The sequence below is a fragment of the Podarcis melisellensis genome, assembly GCF_964234715.1.
Source record: "Podarcis melisellensis genome assembly, chromosome: 6".
Classification (NCBI taxonomy): domain Eukaryota; kingdom Metazoa; phylum Chordata; class Lepidosauria; order Squamata; family Lacertidae; genus Podarcis; species Podarcis melisellensis.
In genome coordinates this window covers 58,621,619-58,644,707 of record NC_138538.1, presented here as the reverse complement: position 1 = coordinate 58,644,707, position 23,089 = coordinate 58,621,619, and the positions used below count along the sequence as shown (strand labels likewise).

The 23,089-nt window shown below is 45.2% G+C and overlaps 1 protein-coding gene and 1 long non-coding RNA gene across 2 annotated transcripts in view; one reads left to right on the top strand and one right to left on the bottom strand.

Moving 5' to 3' along the window:
- The window catches only part of LOC309372369, an 84,078-nt gene that overhangs the window by 38,336 nt on the left and 22,653 nt on the right, over window positions 1-23,089 (bottom strand). Inside the window, exon 3 of the long non-coding RNA XR_014169465.1 lies at window positions 20,495-20,660. This is a non-coding gene — a long non-coding RNA (uncharacterized lncRNA). The remainder of the gene's footprint in view (window positions 1-20,494; window positions 20,661-23,089) is intronic.
- Window positions 706-4,135, top strand: JUN (Jun proto-oncogene, AP-1 transcription factor subunit). The gene has a single exon (XM_081915876.1). The coding sequence runs from the start codon at window positions 1,795-1,797 to the stop codon at window positions 2,740-2,742; it is 948 nt and encodes a 315-aa protein (XP_081772002.1). The 5' UTR covers window positions 706-1,794; the 3' UTR covers window positions 2,743-4,135.

Below are 23,089 nucleotides of genomic sequence, written 5' to 3'. Positions count from 1 at the left end.
TTCAGCCAAATCCACTGAAATCAGGTGGCATCAAGCCTGGGACAAACTGCCCCTATTTCCTACGGAAAGAGATAATCAATTAATAAATAAATTAATATTTTATGAAATTGCCTCCGCAGCACTCTGCGTAAAGTTACCCCTTTGGAATTCTGCGCTTGATGATGAAAACGATGGATTATTATTATTTCTACCCCATTACCTTTTGCCTAAAGTTGCCCCTTTCGAACTTTGCGCGTGTCGTTGTCCCCCCTTCTACTTCCTACTTGGTATCACCAGCGCCCCCTCCTCTCACATTTCCCACTTGGTATCTCCAGCCGCGTCTCCCCCCCCCCCCCCCGTGCGCGCGTATCTATCCCTGCCCGGTTCTTCCAACCCGGCCAGAGCTCTTAAGCGGGTAACCAGATATTCAAAAACAATACGTCAGCCCACAATGCCCTGCACCGGAGCCCAGGCATTACCTCATCCCACAATGCCCCGCGAACCAAAGAAGGAGAGAAAAAAAAGAAAGAGGGCTGGGAAGCTTCTGAAGGGGGTGGGGTGGCCATGGAGATGGGCTGCTCTGCAACAGGCTGGGCCCGGCCGCCCTCCCTCCCCCTCCCCGCGTGAGAGGCGGCTGCAGCCAATGGGAAGGCCCCGGGGTGACATCATGGGCTATTTTTAGTGGGTTACTGCTCGCTGATAAGTGTTGGGCTCCACGCTGGGAAAGAGCTCAGAGTGGGGCTGAGTGCGCGGCAGAGGAGGAGGAGGAGGAGGTGGCGGCTTAAAGCGGCAGCGCGCCCAGCAAAGCGGCACCGGGAAAGACACCCGCGAAAGCGGCAGCGCCAGCAGAGACCGGGCCGGTTGGCGACGCGGAGCGCTCGAGAGACCCTCCCGTTGCTCCCCAAGGGAAGGGCGAGCGGACAGAGCCTCGCTTGGGCTGCGCGGCTGGGATCGCCTGGCTGGGATCTTGCCCGGACGTGTTTGATCGGCCGCCGCCGCCGCCGCCAGCGGAGCGACAGGTTTCCGGAGCCTGGGTCCCCGGAGGAGAGCCGGTCGCGCGGAGTCCGGGGACGCAACTTCTCGCCGCAACTTGTGGATCGGAGCCCGAAGTGAGGAGCGACCGAAGTTGCAGCAACTTCCCCCCCCCCCCACTGAAAAAGAAAACTCTTCGTTCGGGGCGAGTCAGTGACTGAGAACCACTCCGGTGTTGGTGGGGAAGAGAGACTGGAAAAGCGGAGAGGACGCGAAACAAGTGTGTTTGAAAACTCGCGAACACTCCGGCGCAGCATAGGACCCTCCCACGAGGAGGAGGGAGCCATCGAGGAGTCGCGGGGGGGAAAGGAGGACTTTTCCAAAGTTGTGGGACTCGCGAACCTTCATCCCCCCCCCTCCAATTCGGAGCGATAAGAAGCCACGTTTTAACTCCTGGGATTCCTTGGCCGGGAGTGGGAATTCCGCACTTCGATAAAGAACTTTATTCCTCTCTATTTGGGCGAGTTGTTTTTCTGGAGCTCCGCACTGTTGATGACTGCGCTGAACCTTGTTCTTAGCTGAGGAAGCCTCCGCTTGTCAAATCCAGACCTCCTTTTTGGAGTTTGGGGGCGGAAAACGGGGACAAGCGAGCCAATGACTTGTGGTAAAAAAGCCAGACTTTAATTCATCACCTCTCTGGGTTCTTCTCCTCTCGGAAAAGCTGTTTGAAAAGTTTTTTTTTAGAGGGGGGAAAGGGTGGTGTACGCTGTGGCACAGCTTCCTCTCCTTGTTTGTTTGTTTGTTTGTTTGTCCTAAGTAGGACCAACTTGTGGACTGTATTCTATGACTGCAAAGATGGAACCTACATTCTACGATGATGCCATCAATACGACGTTTGTGCAGCCAGAGAGTGGTACTTATGGATATAATAACCCCAAGGTGCTGAAGCAGAACATGACTCTCAACCTGGCTGACCCTTCCAGTAACCTGAAGCCCCACCTGAGGAACAAGAATGCTGATATCCTGACTTCCCCAGATGTGGGCCTTCTCAAGCTGGCCTCTCCTGAACTGGAAAGGCTGATCATCCAGTCTGGCAACGGGCTGATCACCACCACGCCGACCCCAACCCAGTTCCTCTGCCCAAAAAATGTCACCGACGAGCAAGAAGGGTTTGCCGAAGGGTTTGTCAGGGCGCTGGCGGAGCTGCACAACCAGAACACCATGCCCCCCAGCGTCACCTCCGCTGCCCAGCCTTCAAACACCGGCATGACCCCCGTCTCTTCCATGGCTGGAAACAACAGCTTCAGTGCCAACTTGCACAGTGAGCCTCCGGTCTACGCCAACCTCAGCAACTTCAACCCCAACGCACTCAACACGGCGCCGAGCTACAATGCTAGCAGCTTGAGCTACCCTCCGCAACATCACCTGAACCCCCAGATGCCTGTGCAGCATCCTCGGCTTCAGGCTCTGAAAGAAGAGCCTCAGACTGTCCCAGAAATGCCCGGGGAGACTCCTCCCCTGTCGCCCATCGACATGGAATCCCAGGAGAGGATCAAGGCTGAGAGGAAGCGCATGAGAAACCGAATTGCGGCCTCCAAGTGCCGGAAAAGGAAGTTGGAGCGCATTGCCAGGTTGGAGGAAAAAGTCAAAACTTTGAAAGCCCAGAACTCGGAGCTGGCATCCACTGCCAATATGCTGCGAGAGCAGGTTGCACAGCTGAAGCAGAAGGTCATGAATCACGTCAACAGTGGGTGCCAGCTAATGCTCACACAGCAGTTGCAAACTTTTTGAAGAGACTGGAAAGTAACTTGTGTGATGGGGCAAAACTAAGCAAAAAAAGAAGGAAGTTGGGAGGTGGAAAGCTTCACTTGGGGGGCGGGCGGGAAGAAAAGGCTGAAAGGCATTGATTCCGGAGAGTGCCCCCCTCTTCCCCCAAAGCATGCGTGGAGAGAGACTGGTGTGCCTTTTGGTTTGAGGTGGTGGCAAACCAGTTGACAGTCCAGCTCCGCAAGAGGGCTGTTCTATTCAGACGAGGCATGAAGAAGCCTTGTGTTACCTTTTTCTTTTAACATTGACCAAGACCTGCATGGACCTAACATTCAACGATCATTCAGTATTAAAGGTTAAACTGCAGTAGACACTGTAGATTTGCTTTCTCTAGTACTCCTTAAATACAAATAAAAATGGGGAGGGAGTTTGTGGGAGGCTAACAACAGAAGCTGAACTATACTGCCTGCCTTCAAGTCGAGTTGTGTATGTACATATATATTTTTTATTTTATGACAGCTGATTAATGTCAATAAAACTACTTCATGACTTTGTAAGTTATTTTTATGTTCATTTGGGTTCTGCCCAGTATTGTTTGTAAATAAGAGATTTTTTTTTAGCAACCTTTGAGTTTTTTCCATTTGTAATAAAGTATATAATTTTTTTAATGTTTTTTTTTTGTTCTGAACAAGAAATGCATAAAGGGTTGGTATGTTTTCTTAAAAAAAACAATAATAAGTCACCCACTTTCTTTGATTAGTACCATTAAGACAGGCATATACAGAATGAACTTGTGGTTAGATGTTAAACTATTGTTAACTAGTGCTGTAAAGGGGGGAGGGGGAAGCCCAACACTTCTGTAACAGTGCAAACCTGCCCATGCCTACTCAGAAGTAAGTCCCATTGAGTCCAGTGGGACTTGTTCTCAGAGCTACATCCATAACAGGATTGCAGCTTTAGCAACAACAAAAATGTCTTTTGGCATTCCTGATTTTAAGGTGCCATAAGACTTTCTTCTATCCTCTATTAACTGGAGGGCACATAAATGACCCCCTGTGTTGGAAAGAAACATAGAACCTGCCTGTCTGATCAATTGAACTTGCAGTCTGTATGGTCTACAAGGAACTAGTGACATAGTTTTAAAAACTAACTGAAGTAAAATGGGATGGGCAAGAGTAGAGGTCTGTTGCATCCACTGCTCTGCACCGTGAGTTATCAAATGTAACTGGTCATTCCCAATTTATGTGTCCAAGTTAAGCAAATATTCTTTGCCTGAAGACAAGAAAAAGTTTTCAAAAAGGGAACGTTCATCTGGCAATTTGTCACCTTCCTGTTTTTGTTATCTAAAAGAGTCTCTGTTCATGAGTATTTATTGCTATGCCTGTTGTCCAATAAAGTCATTCTATTACTCTTTCAACAGATTTGAATTCCTTTTCCCGCTTATGACTTTGTTTCACCAGAAAGGGGTGGGGGGTGGGGATGCAACTTAAACTGGTTGGTGTGTTTTGAAACTTTGAGCCATAAAATGCACTTGCATTTTGGGCAGAAAGACATTAAGATTATTGCTCTTTTGTTTTTCAATAGAAGATCTTCATATGCAGCAAAAAGAGGACTAATGTGATCCTCAGTCTGCTGAAATGAATGAGACTTACTTTTGAACATATATGCCTAAGAATGTATCTTAAGGTTGCTATCCTATGATCGAACTGCGTTTTAACTTAGTGGGATTTACTTCTGAGTGAACACATTTAGGTCAGGCTGCACGTCCCAGTTGTTTCTCCGGGGAATACAAAGAACAGTGTCCTCTAGCTAGGTTTATTTGGAAGCAAGTCCCACCCAAGTTGCAGTCCTATGGAAACTTGCTAGAGAGCAAGGGTTTTCAAACTTGGAGCTTGTTTCTAAGTAAACATGTTTAGGTACATGAAGTCTGTTTAACAAGACATTTGAGTAATGCACAGGTTCAGTGTAATTCTAAAGACATTTATTTGGAAGGCAGTCCCATTTAATACAATGGGGCATCCTATGTAGTAAGCATGGGATTGTAATCTTAAAATGCACCTTTATGCACAATTACTTAATAGTACCATTAAATGTGATAGGACCTCTCCAAGTAAACATAAGATTGGGCTGTCAAAAATATTTAGCTGAGACCAAGTGTTACTGCATTTTTTGGGACTTAGAAAACTCAAAAGGCAAAATGTTTTCTTAGGTTCTTCAGATTTGCAAGAGAACCTTTACCTCGGCTGAGGAGAACATCCCTTGCATGCCATAGGTCCTGTATTAAATCTCAGCATAAGCCTAGTGAACAAGATCTCTTGTCTGAAAGGCAGTTTCCTATATTCCTAACTTTCCTCAATACTGATCTGTGTAACTTACACTTTCAAAATTCTAAAGCTTTTTTGAATTCAATTACTTTTGATCTTATTAACCCCCCCGCCCCTCTTTAAAACTCAAGACATTAGCAGGTAAGAGGTATTGGTCCATTAAAACATAATTCCAGCAATGCCAGAGACTGAGTCTTGGGAGTTAACCGATTCTTGACTACTGAAGAAAAGAAGCAGGTTATGTCTGTCTGATGAATGGAACCAACCAGGCCTGTATTAGAGTTGCAACCTTTTTTTTGTTTTTTAGAAGGTGGGGACAAGATTTGTTTGATTTTACTTCCTGACAAACAGAAGTTCAATGGGTGTAACTCTTCCTTGAAAGTAGAAATATATCCTTGCCTGTCCGTCAGCTGTTCAATGTATAGAAGGTCCTTAAGAACAAAAGGGGACAGCTCTAGCTGAAACAATATGGCCTACAAAAATCGAAATTATCTTCTTTAAAAAGTTTCCTCAATGAATCACAACTCACAAGGGTTGTGTATCTGAAGAAGTGTGCATGCACACGAAAGCTCATACCAAGAACTAACTTAGTTGGTCTTTAAGGTGCTACTGGAAGGAATTTTTTTTGTTTTGACTATGGCAGACCAACACAGCTATCTGTAACTCACAAGGGGTTCACTTAGAAATAAATGATGTTTACCTCAAACCTACTAGTGGGATAGGAGAGCTGGAAAAAAACAACAACACCTGGCAACGAATGCGCCTCTTTGGTTTCAGATAGTACATCGGTGGACAAGTCTAAGAAGCCCGGGACGCAGGTTTTCATGGCCTTATAGTGGCTATGATGGCTCATTTACCAGAAGTAATGTATATAGCGTTAACTCTGGATGTATATATTCAATTCTGACCAAACTAAGCCTCTTAGAGCAAAACATACACCAGGAGGCTTAGTTTGGTCAGGATCGAGTTTACACTTCCAGAGTTAATGCTAAAGACATTACTTCTGGTAAATGAGCCATCATAGTCACTAGAAGGCCATGAAAACTTGTGTCCCGGGCTTTTTAGACTCTACCCATGTACTATCCGAAACCCAAGGAGTGCATTGGTTGCCAGATGTAAAATCTATTCACATTATTTTCAGCTCTCTAACCCCACTATAAGGATACAGGTGGCGCTGTGGTCTAAAACACAGAGTCGGGCTTGCTGATCAGAGGGTTGGCGGTTCAAATCCCCATGAAGGGGTGAGCTCCCGTTGCTCGGTCCCTGCTCCTGCCAACCTAGCAGTTCAAAAGCATGTCGAAGTGCAAGTAGATCAATAGGTACCACTCCGGCGGGAAGGTAAACGGCGTTTCCATGCGCTGCTCTGGTTAGCCAGAAGCTGCTTAGTCATGCTGGTCGCACGACCCAGAAAGCTATCTGCGGACAAACGCCGGCTCCCTCGGCCAGTAAAGCGAGATGAGCGCCACAACCCCAGGGTCATCCGCAACTGGACCTAACAGTCAGGGGTCCCTTTACCTTTATCCCCACTATAATTCTGCAATGCCTTCAGCATTGGGATGAGGGGGGAGAGCAAATCAACTTTGTTATATCATATAGGCTTCGCCCGATGGATTTCTGCCTGTTGTGCAACAGCTAGAAAAGAAGCTTGCTGTCAAAGTTCTGAAGAGTTCGAAGCAATTTTCCTCCTACTCTTAGGAGCCCAGTGCCCCTAAGTGGCATAATGAAACAATAATGTTTTGGGGTGGGTGGGTTTGATCTTGTTCAGATTCTATATTCTGCCATCCTTGCATGAAATAGAATATATTAATAGTGGATAGAGACTTTGCCTTTCTGTTTCCAACTCGTACATACTGGCAGGTATAATGTTGGGGCGTATTATTTGCTTACTGCTAAGTAGATGTATACGTTTGTATCAATAGTTACCAAACAAAGAGTTACTGGGAGGATCACAGACTGTTTTGCTGAGTGTACATACTGCTGACATAGGCAACCCGGAAGGTAGATGATTTTGACCATATGTGGAAGCAGGCAGCAGGGGAGTTGCACAGCATGGCTGGGTGTGGCTTTGCAGCTACTTAGCAAGAGCCAGCTAGCAAAATAAGTCCAGCTACCTGGGGAGGTAAAAGGTGCAAGTCTCACCGCAGAGATCTATTGTGAAAGAGCGTTCTAAAGCTTTCATGCTGCTCTGGAACCGCTCTGTATACATTTGGCACACCCAGAAGTTGAGCATCTTCTTGCCATAACACCCCCATTTTGCAGGCTTTTGGACTCTTAGTGTTGCTGCAGTCGGTTTTTAACAGCCTTACCCATGTGAAAAAAACAATCTCCACACAAATATAAAGAAGGAATTCCTAAACGTACCACAATCTTCTCTAACCACCCCCGCCAAAAAAAAAAAAAACATTGCTAGAGTGTCTCCAAATGTAGCAACTAATAATGTGCCAGCCCACTTAGTGGTCTTGAAGTCCAGGAACAAGAGAGACCCGTTTGGCAGGGAAGGGCTTTATTTCTAGCAAGACTTTGACTGTATGACAGAACAGAAATCCAGTAGATAAAGTCCCGGCAGTGATTGCAAATCTTTATGGGTTGAATTTCTGCCTGCCTTGCAGCTGTTTGTGTCACAGTTACCCTGCCAGCAATGGTTAAAGTAAAGGTAAAGGGACCCCTGACCATTAGGTCCAGTCGTGGCCGACTCTGGGGTTGCGGTGCTCATCTCACTTTACTGGCCGAGGGAGCCGGCGTACAGCTTCCAGGTCGTGTGGCCAGCATGACTAAGCCGCTTCTGGCGAACCAGAGCAGAGCACGGAAATGCCATTTACTGTATTTTTCGCCCTATAGGACGCATTTTTCCCCCTCCAAAAATGAAGGGGAAATGTGTGTGTGTCCTATGGGGCAAATGCAGGCTTTCACTGAAGCCTGGAGAGCGAGAGGGGTCGGTGCGCACTGACCCCTCTCACTCTCCAGGCTTTGCGCAGCTCTCCGCAAGCCGTGGGAGCCTGGTGCTGGGCTCCCACGGCTTGCGGAGAGCTGCCTGTTCTGGGGGCAAAATAATTTCCCCCCCTTTATTTCCCCCCCAAAAAACTAGGTGCGCCTTATGGGCCGGTGCGTCCTATGGGACGAAAAATATGGTACCTTCCCACTGGAGCAGTACCTATTTATCTACTTGCACTTTGACATGCTTTCAAACTGCTAGGTTGGCAGGAGCAGGGACCAAGCAACAGGAGCTCACCCTGTCGCAGGGATTCGAATCGCCGACCTTGTGATCGGCAAGTCCTAGGCTCTGTGGTTTAACCCACAGCGCCACCCGCATCCCAATGGTTAGTATAGCTTAAATAAAGAGTGGTTAGTAATAATAATTTTTATTTGTACTCCATCCTCCCCAGCTGGAGTCAGGCTCAGGGCGGCTAACATCATAAAACTAATTACGGGTAGGTAGCCATGTTGGTCTGCCGTAGTCGAAACAAAATAAAAAAAATCCTTCCAGTAGCACCTTAGAGACTAACTAAGTTAGTTATTGGTATGAGCTTTCATGTGCACGCACACCTCTTCAGATACACTGGAACAGAAGTCACCAGACCCTTCTATATAGTGAGAGGATGGGGAGGGGTACTACTCAGAAGGGTGGTAAGAATGGGTGATTGGATGATAGGTGTGGAAAACCTGTTGACTGTTAACAACTACAATTGGTCTTACAGAAAAACTAACACAGTATACAAAGAACATAAGAACAGGCAATCAATTAAAATACATCTCAAAATATTCTCTAAGGCCAACTGTTACCACTGGTCTTATAAAGGACCTGTGAGCAGGCTAGGAGGCCTCTTTAATGCTTGTTCTTGTACAGAAAGAAGAATCAGACTGAACCCCGACCAAATGCCTGACAGAACAGCTCTGTCTTGCAGGCCCTGTGGAAGGATGTCAAATCCTGCAGGCCCCTGGTCCCTTGTGAGATAGCGTTCCACCAGGCCGGGGCTAAGCCAAAAAGTATTAGTCATGGATAGCTTTATCCTCAATGAAATTTGTCCGATTCCATTTTAAAGCCAGTGGGATAGGTGAGATTAGACCAGACATTTAAAAATCCCACCTTTAGCATCATTGTATAGGAATTTGAGTGGCCTGAAACAACATTGTTAACATGGAAACAGCACAGAACTAATGAATGCACATGAAATTAAGTACTTTACATGGGGTAGCCATGTGGCAAGAGCCCCCTAAAATGTAGGTGTCTCGTGTGAACCCAACACAGCCAGTCAGTCAACACAGCAACGTGTCTAATAATCATCCGAAGAAGACAGGTAATCCTCGTTTTATAAATAAAATGTTAAGTAGCACATCAGACAAGTGGAACTGTAAGCAGGCATTGAGAAAAATGCCACTGGGATCCCGTGATAGTTGTACACCATTCTGGCTTAATGTCAACTGTACAGTCCCTATCAGTCAGAAAGTATTTTGTATTTAGTTATCACACATCTGAATTGCTTTTCAATCTAGCTCTCAAAGTCCACAATACTTAGATGCCTGTATTGCTATTATATAACCCAAAGCAGAAAACTGCTCCAAATGTTTATCCCATACACATCTATAAATTTGGAACGCTAGGCTGGGAAGTAGGCTTTTGCTTCCAACCCAATCCATGCACAAAGACTGATATATGAAAGGATCAGGGGCAGGTTTCTACCTTCTCCAGTAAAAGACTATTCTCCGCCCCCCCCCCTCCGTGGTTCCATATTTTGAGACCTACTGTATTTGCCGAAGGGAGTTTCTTTAGCCAACTCCTGCACCCAGGGGTGCTTTCTAGAGAAATCCTTCATATCCTACAGGGAGTTTCTACCTAAGATTCCAGGAAACTGACTTCTCCTTGGCCCATTATGCTACATGACTTCTAGTTTGCTGTGCAGTCCATAGTGTTGCCTTCACATACTGAAAGTGGTCAGGTTTTAGAAAGAAAAGCACCTGTTCTTCCAGAAGACAACCCTTGTGTTTCCAAGCGGGACAGTGGTCACAGCTTAATGGTGCAATGAATATTTTCAAAGTCCCTAATGCCCGATCCTTGATAAACTCCACCTGGAAGAATTTGTATGGGCACACCTTGCTTTATTCTAAACAGCAGCCCTGCAGTGTAGATTACGCTAGCAAAGAATAGCACATCCAAAGTCATCCAGAAAGCTCCAGTGCTGAGTGGGGATCTGAAACGATGTCCCCCTGACTCTAGTTCAATGCCACATCTCAATATTGGTTCTGGGTTAGGGAGAACCATTGTCATTAGAATGGATGATAGTAGGCTAGGGGGACTATGGGTTAGTCCCAGTACAAGAAAGTCTTGGCCAACCTGGTGCTCTTAAGGGCAGGCATAGGCAAACTCGGCCCTCCAGCTGTTTTGGGACTACAACTCCCATCATCCCTAGCTAACTGAGCCAGTGGTCAGGGATATTGGGAATTGTAGTCTCAAAACATCTGGAGGGTTGTTTGGGGGGTGCCTGGTCTAGGGCTCCCACCAGTCCCAGAATGCACTGCTGCTGATGGGAGTTGTAGTCCAAAACAACCAGAAAGCACCAGGCTGGCTAAGCTAGCACAAGGCAACTCCTTATTTTGTTTTGTAATTTTCGCTTTAACCAGGAATGTAGGCAGCTGCCATCTGGACATGATGTGAAAGCCAGCACTGAAGCACATGGGCTGTTCTGTTTACACTTGCAGCATATCAGTGGAAATTTCCACATGATGGCTCTGTTCCATCAGCCACTCAAGACGTGATTTTTATCAGAGGCCACCATAACCGGGCACTGGCGTTTACCTTATTTATTTGAAACATTTTTATACCACCCTTTTAAAAACCCCAGAGTGCGTTGTTAACATTTGACAATAAAACCAGTCCATTAAAACCTAAGAAATGCAGTTGAAACAGCAACATCCACAGTAACCAGACAATTCAAAATGGCATTGGTATCAGTGACCAGAATAGGCCTGGGTGAACTCATTTCAATGCTCCAGAAATTGTTCCACAAACTAGAAAAGGCCCTGCCTGTGTCCTGAAACCCTGGCCTACCTGGCAGCAAGTCAGTGTGCCGTGTCCAAAGTTGAAAGTCCGAGGGCCAATCCACACACATGAAGCGCAGAGTCCAAAGGTCAGAAACTGAAGTTCAGGGTCAGTCCAAGTCGCCAAATCTGAAGTCCAGGAGTGAGGATACAGGCCAAACCCGAAGCACAATCCCATAGAGGCTCTGAAGCACCCAAGTCCCTCAACATGGACAGTTGAGCAGACACAGCACCTCAGCTCTGCTTCCATCTTTGTATTCTACATGCTGATTGCAGCATCTGGGCTTAACGAGGCATGTGATCCTCACCTGTTCTGAGCCTGCTCCAGCTGAGGAATCACATAGTGAGCCTGGCCAGCTAGGGAGCTGGGCTGTGGGTTATTGCCTGCCCCAGCCTCCTACCTAGAGAGTCTCTTCTGCTGCTCCCTACGCTTCAGTCTGCCTTGTTTGTGGAGACAGGGGCCCTTCTGGCTCTGGTAATGGGTCCTGCTGATCTGGTTCCTGTGCATTGACCTCCAGCCCCTCACCATTCTCCATCACCCAGTGAGTACTTCCTACACCAACCTCAGCTTCCCCATTCCCAATCCCAGTGACACCCCTTGCTGGGATTTTCCTTCTCCTCCCAGTTCATGACACCCTGGTTACCACCAGAGGGAATTCTTCAGGATATGGCACCACCAGGATGGCCTTTTCGGTTGTAGCCCCTCGCTTGTGGAATGAAGTAACGTAGAGATTTAACAGCCAGAATTGAAACCAACAGAGTGAGAAAGGTTCCTTTAAAGGTATATATTTGAAGAAATGGATAAATCTGCTAGATATACTATGTTGCACTTAACCATTACCCCCACCTCGAAAGTTGTGGCAGCAGTGACATTTATTTATTTATTGCATTTTTATCCCACCTTTCCTCTATGGAGCTCGAGGTGGCATGTATAGTTCTCCACCTCTGCATTTTATCCCCACAACAACCCTGTGAGGTAGGTTAGGCTGAGAGCCAATGGCTGGCCTAAGGTCACCCAGTGAACCTCATGGCTAAGCCCTGGTCTCCCAGGTCTTAATCCAACACTCTAACCACTACACCACACTGCCTCTCTGGCGTGTCTGGATTCAGCTTCTGCCTGATGTTGAACGTTTAAAGTGACACTGCATATCTCCACAATGAGGGCAGGGCTGCCCAGGCAGGATTTTTTGTGCTTCTTCCCATCCTTGCTGTTTTGTTCTCTGTCACCCATATTTGATGCTTATTTTTACATTCATTAACTAACCATCATTTCATGAAACAATCAGATGTCTGCAATGACAGTCAACAATCAGTCAGAACTGATAATGAACAGAAGCCACACATTTAAGTAAAGCATATGCATTTTATACATCCATTTCCGAATGTCTGGAATTGAACTTTTTTTTTTAAGGAGTCACTGTTCTAGCTGGCAGCTAGGGACCATTTTGCAAATAAGCACATGGTGACTATGTATTTTGTTGGAACCTGAGTGTTGTCATTAGATTCAGGAACTGAAATTGGAAGAAAACAGGAGTATGGACACAACAGGCTCTACATCCAGGTAAAAGATAAAGGGACCCCTGACCATTAGGTCCAGTCGTGGCCGACTCTGGGGTTGCAGCACTCATCTTGCTTTATTGGCCGAAGGAGCCGGCATACAGCTTCCGGGTCATGTGGCCAGCATGACTAAGCTACTTCTGGTGAACCAGAGCAGCGCACGGAAACGCCGTTTACCTTCCCGTCAGAGCGGTACCTATTTATCTACTTGCACTCTGACGTGCTTTCGAACTGCTAGGTTGGCAGGAGCAGGGACCGAGCAATGGGAGCTCACCCCGTCACAGGGATTCGAACTGCTGACCTTCTGATCGGCAAGCCCTGGGCTCTGTGGTTTAACTCACAGCGCCACCTGCGTCCAGGTAGGAAACTTTAAAAATGAAACCTAATATTACTCAGAGTATTGGAACCAATAACATATTTAAGCAGGAGCAGAGCAGCTGCTTTGAATCCAGATGCCTGCCTATGGTCCCTTACTGCACAAACATTGCTCCAGTCTTAGGTCTGAACTTTCCTTCAGCTTGAGGAATAAATGGTGCTGGTGCTGCTGTCACTGTTGATCAGCTGTTTGGCTGCCAGAGTGATTTGCTGTTAAACAGCTGCTTACTGCCAAACAACTGCCTTGTGATTAAAGCAGCAATATTCTCCCATCACCCACACTGCAAGATAAATTCCAAGCAAGTTTTGGCAAAAACTCATGCAGCGACCACCTGAATAATGCTAAGAATATAATCTCTTCACATTAATACAGTAATGATAATTACTTGTCATTACTTGTATCATCATCATCATTATTTATCTATCTAGAGACCGATGTCCGACCCTCATCAGAAGCGATCTCAGAGCAGATCACCACAATCTAAAATACAACAAATCAATTAAAATGGAAAATAAACTATATTATCAGACCTTTCTACCTTTTCATTAATAGAGTGTTCCAAGTGGTCTACATAAATTATTGTAGTAAAACTAATGAAAACTCAGTAACAAAAAATTGAGGGGAGGTCCTGTAGTTCAGTGGCAGTAAATATGCTTTGAAGGCAAGAAGATTGAAGGATCCCTACACGGCATTTTCAGTTAAAAGGCAATCGGCAAAGCTAGGAGCGGAAAAATCCATCCCTCAGACCTTGGATCAAAGTGGGTAGGATTCAGTATGTGTTCATTTATGTGACCATTACTATTCTCACACTAGAGATGAGATTCTCAAGCAAAGAGAGCCTTTGTCTCAGGCAGGGGTAATGAAACTGTGGTCCTCCAGATGTTATTGGAATCCAGTTCCCCTCATCCGATGCTGGCTGGGGTTGATGAGAGGTGGATTCCAACAACATCTGGACAGCCACAGGTTCCCTATCTCTGGCCTAAACCTATGCCCACTGTGTGAATGAAAGAGGCGAGATTTCCACCAGTCCTTTAGTGCAGCTGTGTGTGTTTTTCTTCTTTAATTAAGGTAAGTACTTACCTACCTAACTAACTAACTAACTAACTAACAAGGTTGTTATGAGGATGCTGCTTTGAGCTCCTGGGTGGAAAGGCAAAATCCTGATCCTAACACACATACACATGTATGTAGTTTAAGCCCAAGGCTGCAATCCTAACCATACTTTCCTGAGAACAAGCTCCACTGAACATAGTGGGATGTATTTATAAGAAAGTGTGCCTAGGAATGAACAACATCTCTCACTTGAAAGCCCACAGTACACTGTGCTGAATTGTGGCCTTTGCTTTCTGAGAAATCAACCAAATATACAAAATAAACCAAATGTACAACAACAAAACAGTGTGTTGTGATGTATTACATGCACACTGTTGGTACCTGGAGCCTGAAATAGGAAGCTGGGTCCCTATCACTTCAGGTCAATCTGATCAAGGAATGAGTGTCTGGGAAGATATCAGCACAGAGTCCTCTGCACTGCCAATAAGGGGGTAGGGAAGAGAGCCCCAAGGCAGAATGTGCCCTTGCCTGTTTCCTCTTTGTTTTGAGAATTGCCTTCAGAAGCCTATAAAAAGTTCAGATATTTCTAAATGTGGTGTGGTTGGGCGTGTGTGTGTGGAGGGTGTTTTTTGTTTTGTTTTCTTTGCTGCCATACATGTTTTCCACCCATAATTGTTTTAATACAAACGAGGAAAGGTTTTAAGACATACAAACTAGGAAAGGTTTTTTACACCAGAAACAGAATTTCTCAAAGTGATGGAAAGTTTTATTAACAGAGCACTATTGTATGGAATAAGAGAGTTGGCAAATCAATAAGTTATATACAGTGGCGTAGCGTGGGTTGTCAGCACCCGGGGCAAGGCAAGTAATTTGTGCCCCCTAACCCGTGGATTTGCGCCCCCTAACCCCCAGATGTTGTGCCCGGTGCGGCCGGCCCCCCCTGCACCCCCCACGCTACGCCACTGGTTATATATTTATTAATTGGGGGGGGGGGAGGACATATTACTGATGCCACAGTTCTAAACTTTTTCACAACGAGTTCACACAGAGGGCTGGATTCAACTAAATACTTGTGCTAGTGGGAATCGGCACAATGAGGCTTCAAGGGATGCAGACCCTCCAAGTGTCCCTGTTTTCCAGGGACAGTCACTGATTTACAGAAGCTATCCTGGTTTCTAATTTCATCCTAGAATGTCTCGCTTTTCCTTAGCTTAGGACATCCCTTTTTTTAAAGAAGAAATGTTGGAGGGTATGGAGTTATCCAACTCCTGAGTCGTCTGAAGACAGCCCTGTATAGGGAAGTTGTTTAATGTTTTATTATGTTTGTTATATATGTTGGAAGCCACCCAGAGTGACTGGGACAACCCAGTCAGATGGGCAGGGTATAAATAGTAAAATTATTATTATGGAACAGGACATCCCTATTTTCACTGGGAAAATGTTGGAGGGTATGGGTAGGTGGTAGTGCACATACCTTGCATATAGACACTCAGGTTTGCTCCTGGGCACTTCTGGTTGGCTTAAACCCCTTGAAAGAAGCTAATAAAAACCCAGCTAAAATAGTTTTTAAAAACAGTACAGAAACAACTGAAAATGGGTTTCAAAACAAGACAACATGAAGTCAGAGACCTTTTCATTAAGCTAGGAAAGCTTGGTTTGTCTCTTTAGAAGACAGTCTTATGTATATTCATAAACCCAACCAAGGTCCTAGGTTAATGTACCCTGCCACTCAATAGGCCTAAGGATATCTTTTGCAGTTGCTTTTAGTTCTCCTCAAGCCCCATAGATTCATTCTCCTATAGTCTCCAAGTTGTATGCGTAATCTTTTCTGCCTTTGGGAAACACTCATTACCTTTCTCTGTCCTCACCAGAAGAATTTGACGAGCTCCAAGTTCACAACACCTTAAAGGGTGGCATTGTTTTCGAAGACAGCTCAGCCACTGCAATGAGGCCTCACTTAGGTTGCGGTTGACTTGAGGCACACCTTCATTTCAAAGTTACCTGTAAAAAAAAAAACCACACACACAAACAAAGCCTGCTACCTATAAAAATAGCCCTGGTGTTTGGCATGAATGCCTGTTAAATATCTTTTCAAAGTATGCCTAGCACACCCTTAATTGCTTTCAAGAGCTCTCTGGCACTTTTTGTCTAGGGCCAATTCGTTCCTACGTGCAGAAATGCAGAGCTCTCAAAGTCAAGCCACTCCCTTGGCTCATGCAAGGAACCTCTGCTCTACCCATTGTGACACTGAAATGTACATGGTATGTATTTACTATGTGAATTTTTAAATGGCTGAATACCAAAGGTACATCTTCCCCCTACTCTTTAAAGAAGGAATGGGATAAAGGCAGGGGGCTCCTCCAGATGACATGTTTATTGAGCATCCTTCCTAACTGGTTTGCACAACACTTATGTGTAGCTGAGTTTGCTTGCAGGGCAGTTATACAACAACAAACATTTGTCCTGCATTCACTTGTGGGGCATTCATACATCTTCCTGTTACAGATAGGTAGCCGTGTTGGTCTGCCATAGTCAAAACAAAAAAATTCCTTCCAGTAGCACCTTAAAGACCAACTAAGTTAGTTCTTGGTATGAGCTTTCGTGTGCATGCACACTTCTTCAGATACCAAATGGCTTCCTGTTAGCCATTTGTTCATGTCACACTTTTTGATGCATTTCCCCAGTGCACTTCAAACTGCAAAAAGTCTGATTCTTCTTCAACATGGATTTGTTGCATGAGGTTGACAGAGCCCTTTATAATACTAATTTAATAATAATAATTTATTATTTATACCCCGCCCATCTGGCTGGGTTTCCCCAGCCACTCTGGGCGGCTTCCAACAAAACATTAAAATACACGAATTCATCAGCTATTAAAAGCTTCCCTAAACAGGACTGCCTTCAGATGTCTTCTAAAAAATAATAATAATTTAATTGGCTTTAACTGCTCCAGGTGTGCACTTGGATCCCTACCACAAAATAGTCTGGAGCAACCCATAACACATACCCATGAACAGGAGGAGATGGGGAGCAGGGTGACTCTGGTTTTACCCTTCCACCTTTGCTCTTGAAAAGACATGCACACAGCTTGCAGATTGACTCCTGGTTGCCTCTTGACCCTCCTGCTTCGGTCAAGCTGTCCACTTTTCTTCCTGGTATGTTTACTCAATCAACCGTACGTCTGGTATTTTTTTTTAGAGCAAATGCTTCAGGGTTTCCTCCCATCACCACAGAACTACTACAGTGCCTTCCCTTTTTTTAACCTCTACACAATAGCATTCTGAAGCTTAAATAAAGCAACAGGAAGGTTCTAACCAGGGACTTATTTGAACACCCTTCCAGCCACAAACACCACATGCTGAGGGCAGCTGTGTGCAGGCCAATGCCACATGGAGAAGTCAGTGTGGGTCAGCATTTTTGCAGACTGCTATGAATGGTTCTCATCTTGAGAGCAAGTCCTAACTGCTCTAGGCTAAGAATCCAAGATGCCTAGGAGACATGTCCGTGCTCCTGGGAGAGTAAGAGAAGATAACAAGCCAACTGATTTCAATGCATCTTCTCTGGAGGATGTTGATTCTGTGTTCTGTCTTTAACTAAACTGAAATAACAGGTCTGACATCCTTTTGGTGGGGGTGGGAGTGGAGAAAAGCAACCGGATCCAGTTTGTCCTTTTGATTGATTTCCAAGCATCAGCACTGAACTCACTGACAACTGGGAGCCAAAAAAAATCAGCTTAGCTCAACCCAACATGCTGATAACTAAGTTGCGCTGCAGCTATCTGCCAAAGCAGAGGTTTCCTCCAAAATGATTTCTCTTTTTTTGATGTGTGTGTGTGTGTGTGTGTGTGTGTGTGTGAGAGAGAGAGAGAGAGAGAGAGAGAGAGAGAATCTCTTTACCCAGACAGAAAAGTATGATAAGAGGTAGCTCTATGTACAAAGCAGTTGTGCTCAAATTCCAGTGTTAAAGTACTGCCGTATCGCTCTCACTTTTGACCTGTTCTGAGATATGGCCTTAAGATCTTGTCGTTACATTCTCCAAAGCAAAATAAGTTTAATTTCCTATTAAGAATGGATACCAAGGAGTCACTGGAAAACAGGGCTGTTGATGTTATTTCAAGTTGCTGCTTAGGGCCACCAACAGGTGAGCAAGTGGCTTCAGGCATTTGAAATGGATGCAATGCCTTCTCCTTTCATGTAGCGATTCTTGAGCATTTTGCAGTAAACTGCTAAAAGCACTGAGAATTATACTAGGGGAAGGGTATGCTTACAGAGATTCTCAAACTTATTTGGCCTACTGGCCCCCTTTTTGGGGGGGAATACTCAGCACCCCCTGGAGATCTACCTTCTTTAAGCAAACAAACAGAAAGCTGCAGACAAATTTGAGTTGTTTATTTGTCTTCTCTTCTTTCTTTATTTATGCTTCCACCCCTCTTATTTTTATTCAATGTCCCTCCAGTTGCAGTGGAGGTTACTACTGCCACCGTGAATCATTCCAGTGTCCCCCCAGGAGGTGGTATCACCCACTTTGAGAAATGCTGCTTAAGAGGAAGGGTGAGAGGTAAGGAGCTGGCCACTCAGGGATCACTTCCCATCAGTTGCAAAATCAGGAAAACCAAAGGTTTTGTCACTTGTGACTGGAAAATCAAAATATCCCCCCCCCCATCTCTCTCTCTCTCTCTCTCTCTCTCTCTCTCTCTCTCTCTCTCTCTCACACACACACACACACACACACACACACACACACTAAACAATTATCTGCTCCCCTTTAACAGTGTCTCAAATATGCCACCAAAGGGTATCTCATAGCAAGGTGGCTCCTAAGTTGCTCTTCACTCAGAAACACAGCTGCATCAAGGAGGACTGCCCTTTGCACCCTCCCCCAAATTGTGCAGATGTTTTCCTGTCATGTCCAAGTGACCCTCCCAAGCAATGTTTTCCAATGTGTTGAAATCAGCCCTCTCAAGTTATGCTTCTCCTCCAAAGCAGAAGCTCTGACCTGAAATAGTAACATCTAAAAATATTCACTTGCCCTGGTCGGTTCCTCCACATTTTTCAACGAGCCCAATGGACAGGATTTTGTGCTTTACTTATTAGCAAGGGCTTTTTGTTGAATAATAAGCTGATCAATAAAGCATCAAACCATCACCAAGCAGGAACCTTCTTTAGTGAGGGGCAGCTTCTTTAGTGAGGGGTGTGAGAAATAGTCCCCAGGCAAGCAGAAGTTTCACACCGTTCAACGTAGAGTCTCAACCTCTAGGCTGGTCAAGGAACGACAGTAGGGTGAAGAGTGCTGCAGTATGGGAGAATGGGAGCCGGTTGTTCACCTGATGCACACCTCATCCTGTGTTCTCACAGGCACGTTGAGATATACCCCAGTTTGATAACTGAAGGTTGGTTCACACATATACATGCGACGTTTGATGGATTCATTCAACATTTGAATATGCGAGTGGCAGTCCTGTATGGTGAAATGGTTTGTTTCACCATTGAAAACTGGTGAAACAAACATTCTACCTGCGGTGTTAAATCTGGGGGTGAGCAAAGTAATAATTTGGTACTGTAGTCATTGATCAATGATTGCGATAGCACAAAGCTTCCCTGAGAAAGAAGAGGCCTTGAGCCATGGATGTAGCCAGGATTTTTGTTAGGGAGGGCAGGACTTGGGGGGGGGGCAGAACCCACATGATTGGTCAGTTAATTAAGTATTTCTATTGTTTTACTTGATGGGGGGCACAGCTGCCCCCTGGCTATGCCTGTGCCTTGAGCTGGTCCTGGTAGCCATGAATAGGGTGGGGAAAACCTTAGCTCAGTGCATAGGAGCCAACTCCTAGGGGCTGAGGTCCCTTCGCCCCCCTCCAATAAAATATTTGAGAGGACTGAGCCCCCCCAATAGATGGGCTTTGCCATTCAAATAGTGTGCATGTGTGCTGCATCTTGTGATCAGTTATGTGACATTGGGCTTACCTGGGCCTCCTCAATATTTTATTTAAGTTGGCACCCCTGGTTCAGTGACAAGAGCATATGCTTTGCATTCTGAAGATACTAGGAGAACTGCTGGCAGTCCAAATGCACCAATGTAGTTTCCTCTAACTGTTGTGGACCCCATCAGTCTCAACATGTATTAGTCATTGGTGAGGGATAATGGGAATGAAGAGTCCCACATTATCTGGAAAGCACCGTAAAGGCCTGTAGTGAGCAACACTAAGCTGGATGGACAAATAGTCTGCCAGTGCACTGTATCTTAGGAGTATATTGGGGTCTCGGGGCCTCTTCTTGAGTATCCAAGACATACCAGAAATCAGTAGATTTCAATGCGAAGGAAGATGCCTTTAAGGCCACAGCAAGAAACAAATTGACATAGTGCAATAGTGAAGGAATGGACACGGGAGAGCAGCAACTGTTAAAGGTGATGACCTTCAGATGAGATATTGAACTGATCTCTGTTCTGGTGGCTGTCCAGGTGGAGATTAAGAATTCCACAGAGCACTGTTTGCAGAACACCATCTTCTGCTCCTGATCTTCTGCTAATGCAGGTATGGGTTTCAAAAGCCGAACTAGCAGTCCCAAAGGAAGAAGTGTCCCGGTTCACTAGATGGAATGCTACAACAGGAAAACAAGCCGAAACCTGTTGTTGTTGTTTTAAATGGTTAAATATTAGCCCAGGTCACTAAGCTGAATGCAACCACCTGTAGTTGATGATGGAGGCTGAGATAAGGAAGCCTCAACAATACAAATGCAACTGGTGGAGAGGCCAGTTTGGGCAGGCTGAATTGGAGGAAGTCCCAATTGCACCCAGAAATGCCACATGTACAAATGCACCAAAGATGCTGACATTCAGGAGCACCTGAAGAACTTGGGGTGGGGGACCTCAGGCCTGGGTGGCTAAATGTGGCCCTGCACACCTCTCTATCTGGCCCCAGCCACACGCTTTACTGGCCCTGCTACACACCATCCTCCAGTGCTTTTGCCTGGCTGGAACATGTCCTTCAACTCTGACAATCCCTCTTGCTTCCCTGGATAAGAATAATAGAATCATAGAATTGTAGACTTGGAAGGGACCATAAGGATCATCCAACCCCCCGAAATGAAGGAATATTTTGCCCAATGTGGGGCTTGAACCCACAATCCTGAGACTGAGAGTCTCATACTCTACCAACTGAGCTATCACAGAGGATGGCGTGGGGTGTGAGAATGCTTGCAGAAACAAATTTAGTCATTGTTCCACCTTCTTTTTCCTCTGGCCATGCCCACCAGCTGCATGTGGTCCCCAGAAGCTTGTGGAGAAGGGAAATATATATATTTTTATTTTTATAACTTTTCATTTCATTTCTATAACACTTTATATTTTTTAAGGAAATAATAATAATCTCACAATAAATTAAAATATTTTATTATTGTTGTTGTTGTTGTTGTTGTTATTATTATTATTATTATTATTATTATTATTATTATTATTATATTTATATCCCACCCTCCCCGGCCAAACTGGGCTCAGGGAGGCTAACATCAAAGTACAGTATATAATACATTAAAACATAAAATCCGAATGAAACAATCCAGAATAAAACATTACTGAAGAAAGTCAAACGTAAAGTATACATTCAAAGCAACAAAATTAGCAGGAAAGATTTCCAAATAAAGAAAATGACAAAGGAGAATTACAACCACGGAATGCGCATTTAACACAGCAAAGTTACCAAAAATGAAAAGAAAAATTCCTTAAACATTTCAAAATAAAACATGACTAAAGGAAATATAAAATACAAATAATTAACAAGAGAATAAAATATTATCTCAAGCATATCTGCTGTTGTTGCAACCAATCCTGCTCATGGTGGTTCATGGTGGGCAATGGCTGTGGAAGCTCAGGCTCACTTGGGTCTTCATGAAGCGAAAGCCAAGGTGGCCTGCGTCCCCCAGGCTGTAGAAGGCTTCCCACCTCTGAATTGGGCCAAGCTACATTTTGTCAATGAGGTTTTTTAAGAATGACATCAGGTGCCTGGATCACCTCCAAATATTTTAACCAGAAGAAGCTGATCTGCCATGCTTTTTTAACCTGGCAAGTTTCAACCTGGCAATAACAAGAGGTGAAAACTGGAGCAGGGGCACTGAGGCTGGGAATGATAAAGAGAATCTGAAACTGGTGAAAAGTTAAAAGCTATCTACATCCCTATCCAGACATTCTCCTTTCTTTCTGAAGAGAAATTAAAATTGCATCTTTTTTTTTAATTGCCACCGAAATGACATTGTACGCTGGATTAAAATGCTGAGCCCACCTTTAATTTCCTCCTCTTTACATGCAAGTTCATGACTGGCAGGTTGTGTTGCCCTGTTCTTATCATGTTAAAGGCCACCATGGCAAAAAGCCAGAAAGCGCTTTCATAGTCTTTTGACACGGTGCTGGGGATTTTTCTTGTCTGAATAGCAAGGCCTTATTCTCCCCGTTTCCTCTGTTCCCCATTATATAGCCCAGCAGCCATTCAAATCAAATAATGGTGTGTTGTGTTTTGTTTGTTGGCTCTGAACACACCAGCAGCAGTGAAGATGTGTGGGGCGCACTCACAATCCTTGGAAACGGTTGATGAAATACAAACTCTTGGGGAGGGGTGCGGTGCGGGTGGAAGCACACAAAAGGCGGGTGTCAAAAGGGTCACTTTATTGAGCCACAGGGCTTTTGATTCCGGCCACCAGTACGAAAGGACGACTTGCTGTGAGACATCAAAAGGAAACAACCTCTCCCGAACGCTTTCTGTCACGGCTTGTGCAAACAGCAATGTCACAGAAATGTTAGATGCTTGAGAGCCATGTGCCGCACTACCAGAGCCAAATCACAAGGCACCTTCAGCCATTACACGCAGACGCAACCCAAGCCTGCAATCCTAAACTCCCATTACTGGGGAATAAACCCCACCAAACCTGGTAGGGCTTCTAAGAAAGCATGTACAGGCTTGCACAGTTGGTTTTGCCAACAGTGCTTCAGCATGCGGATAGAAGATCAGAGCCCTCTCGCACAATCCCCACTCTTTGTG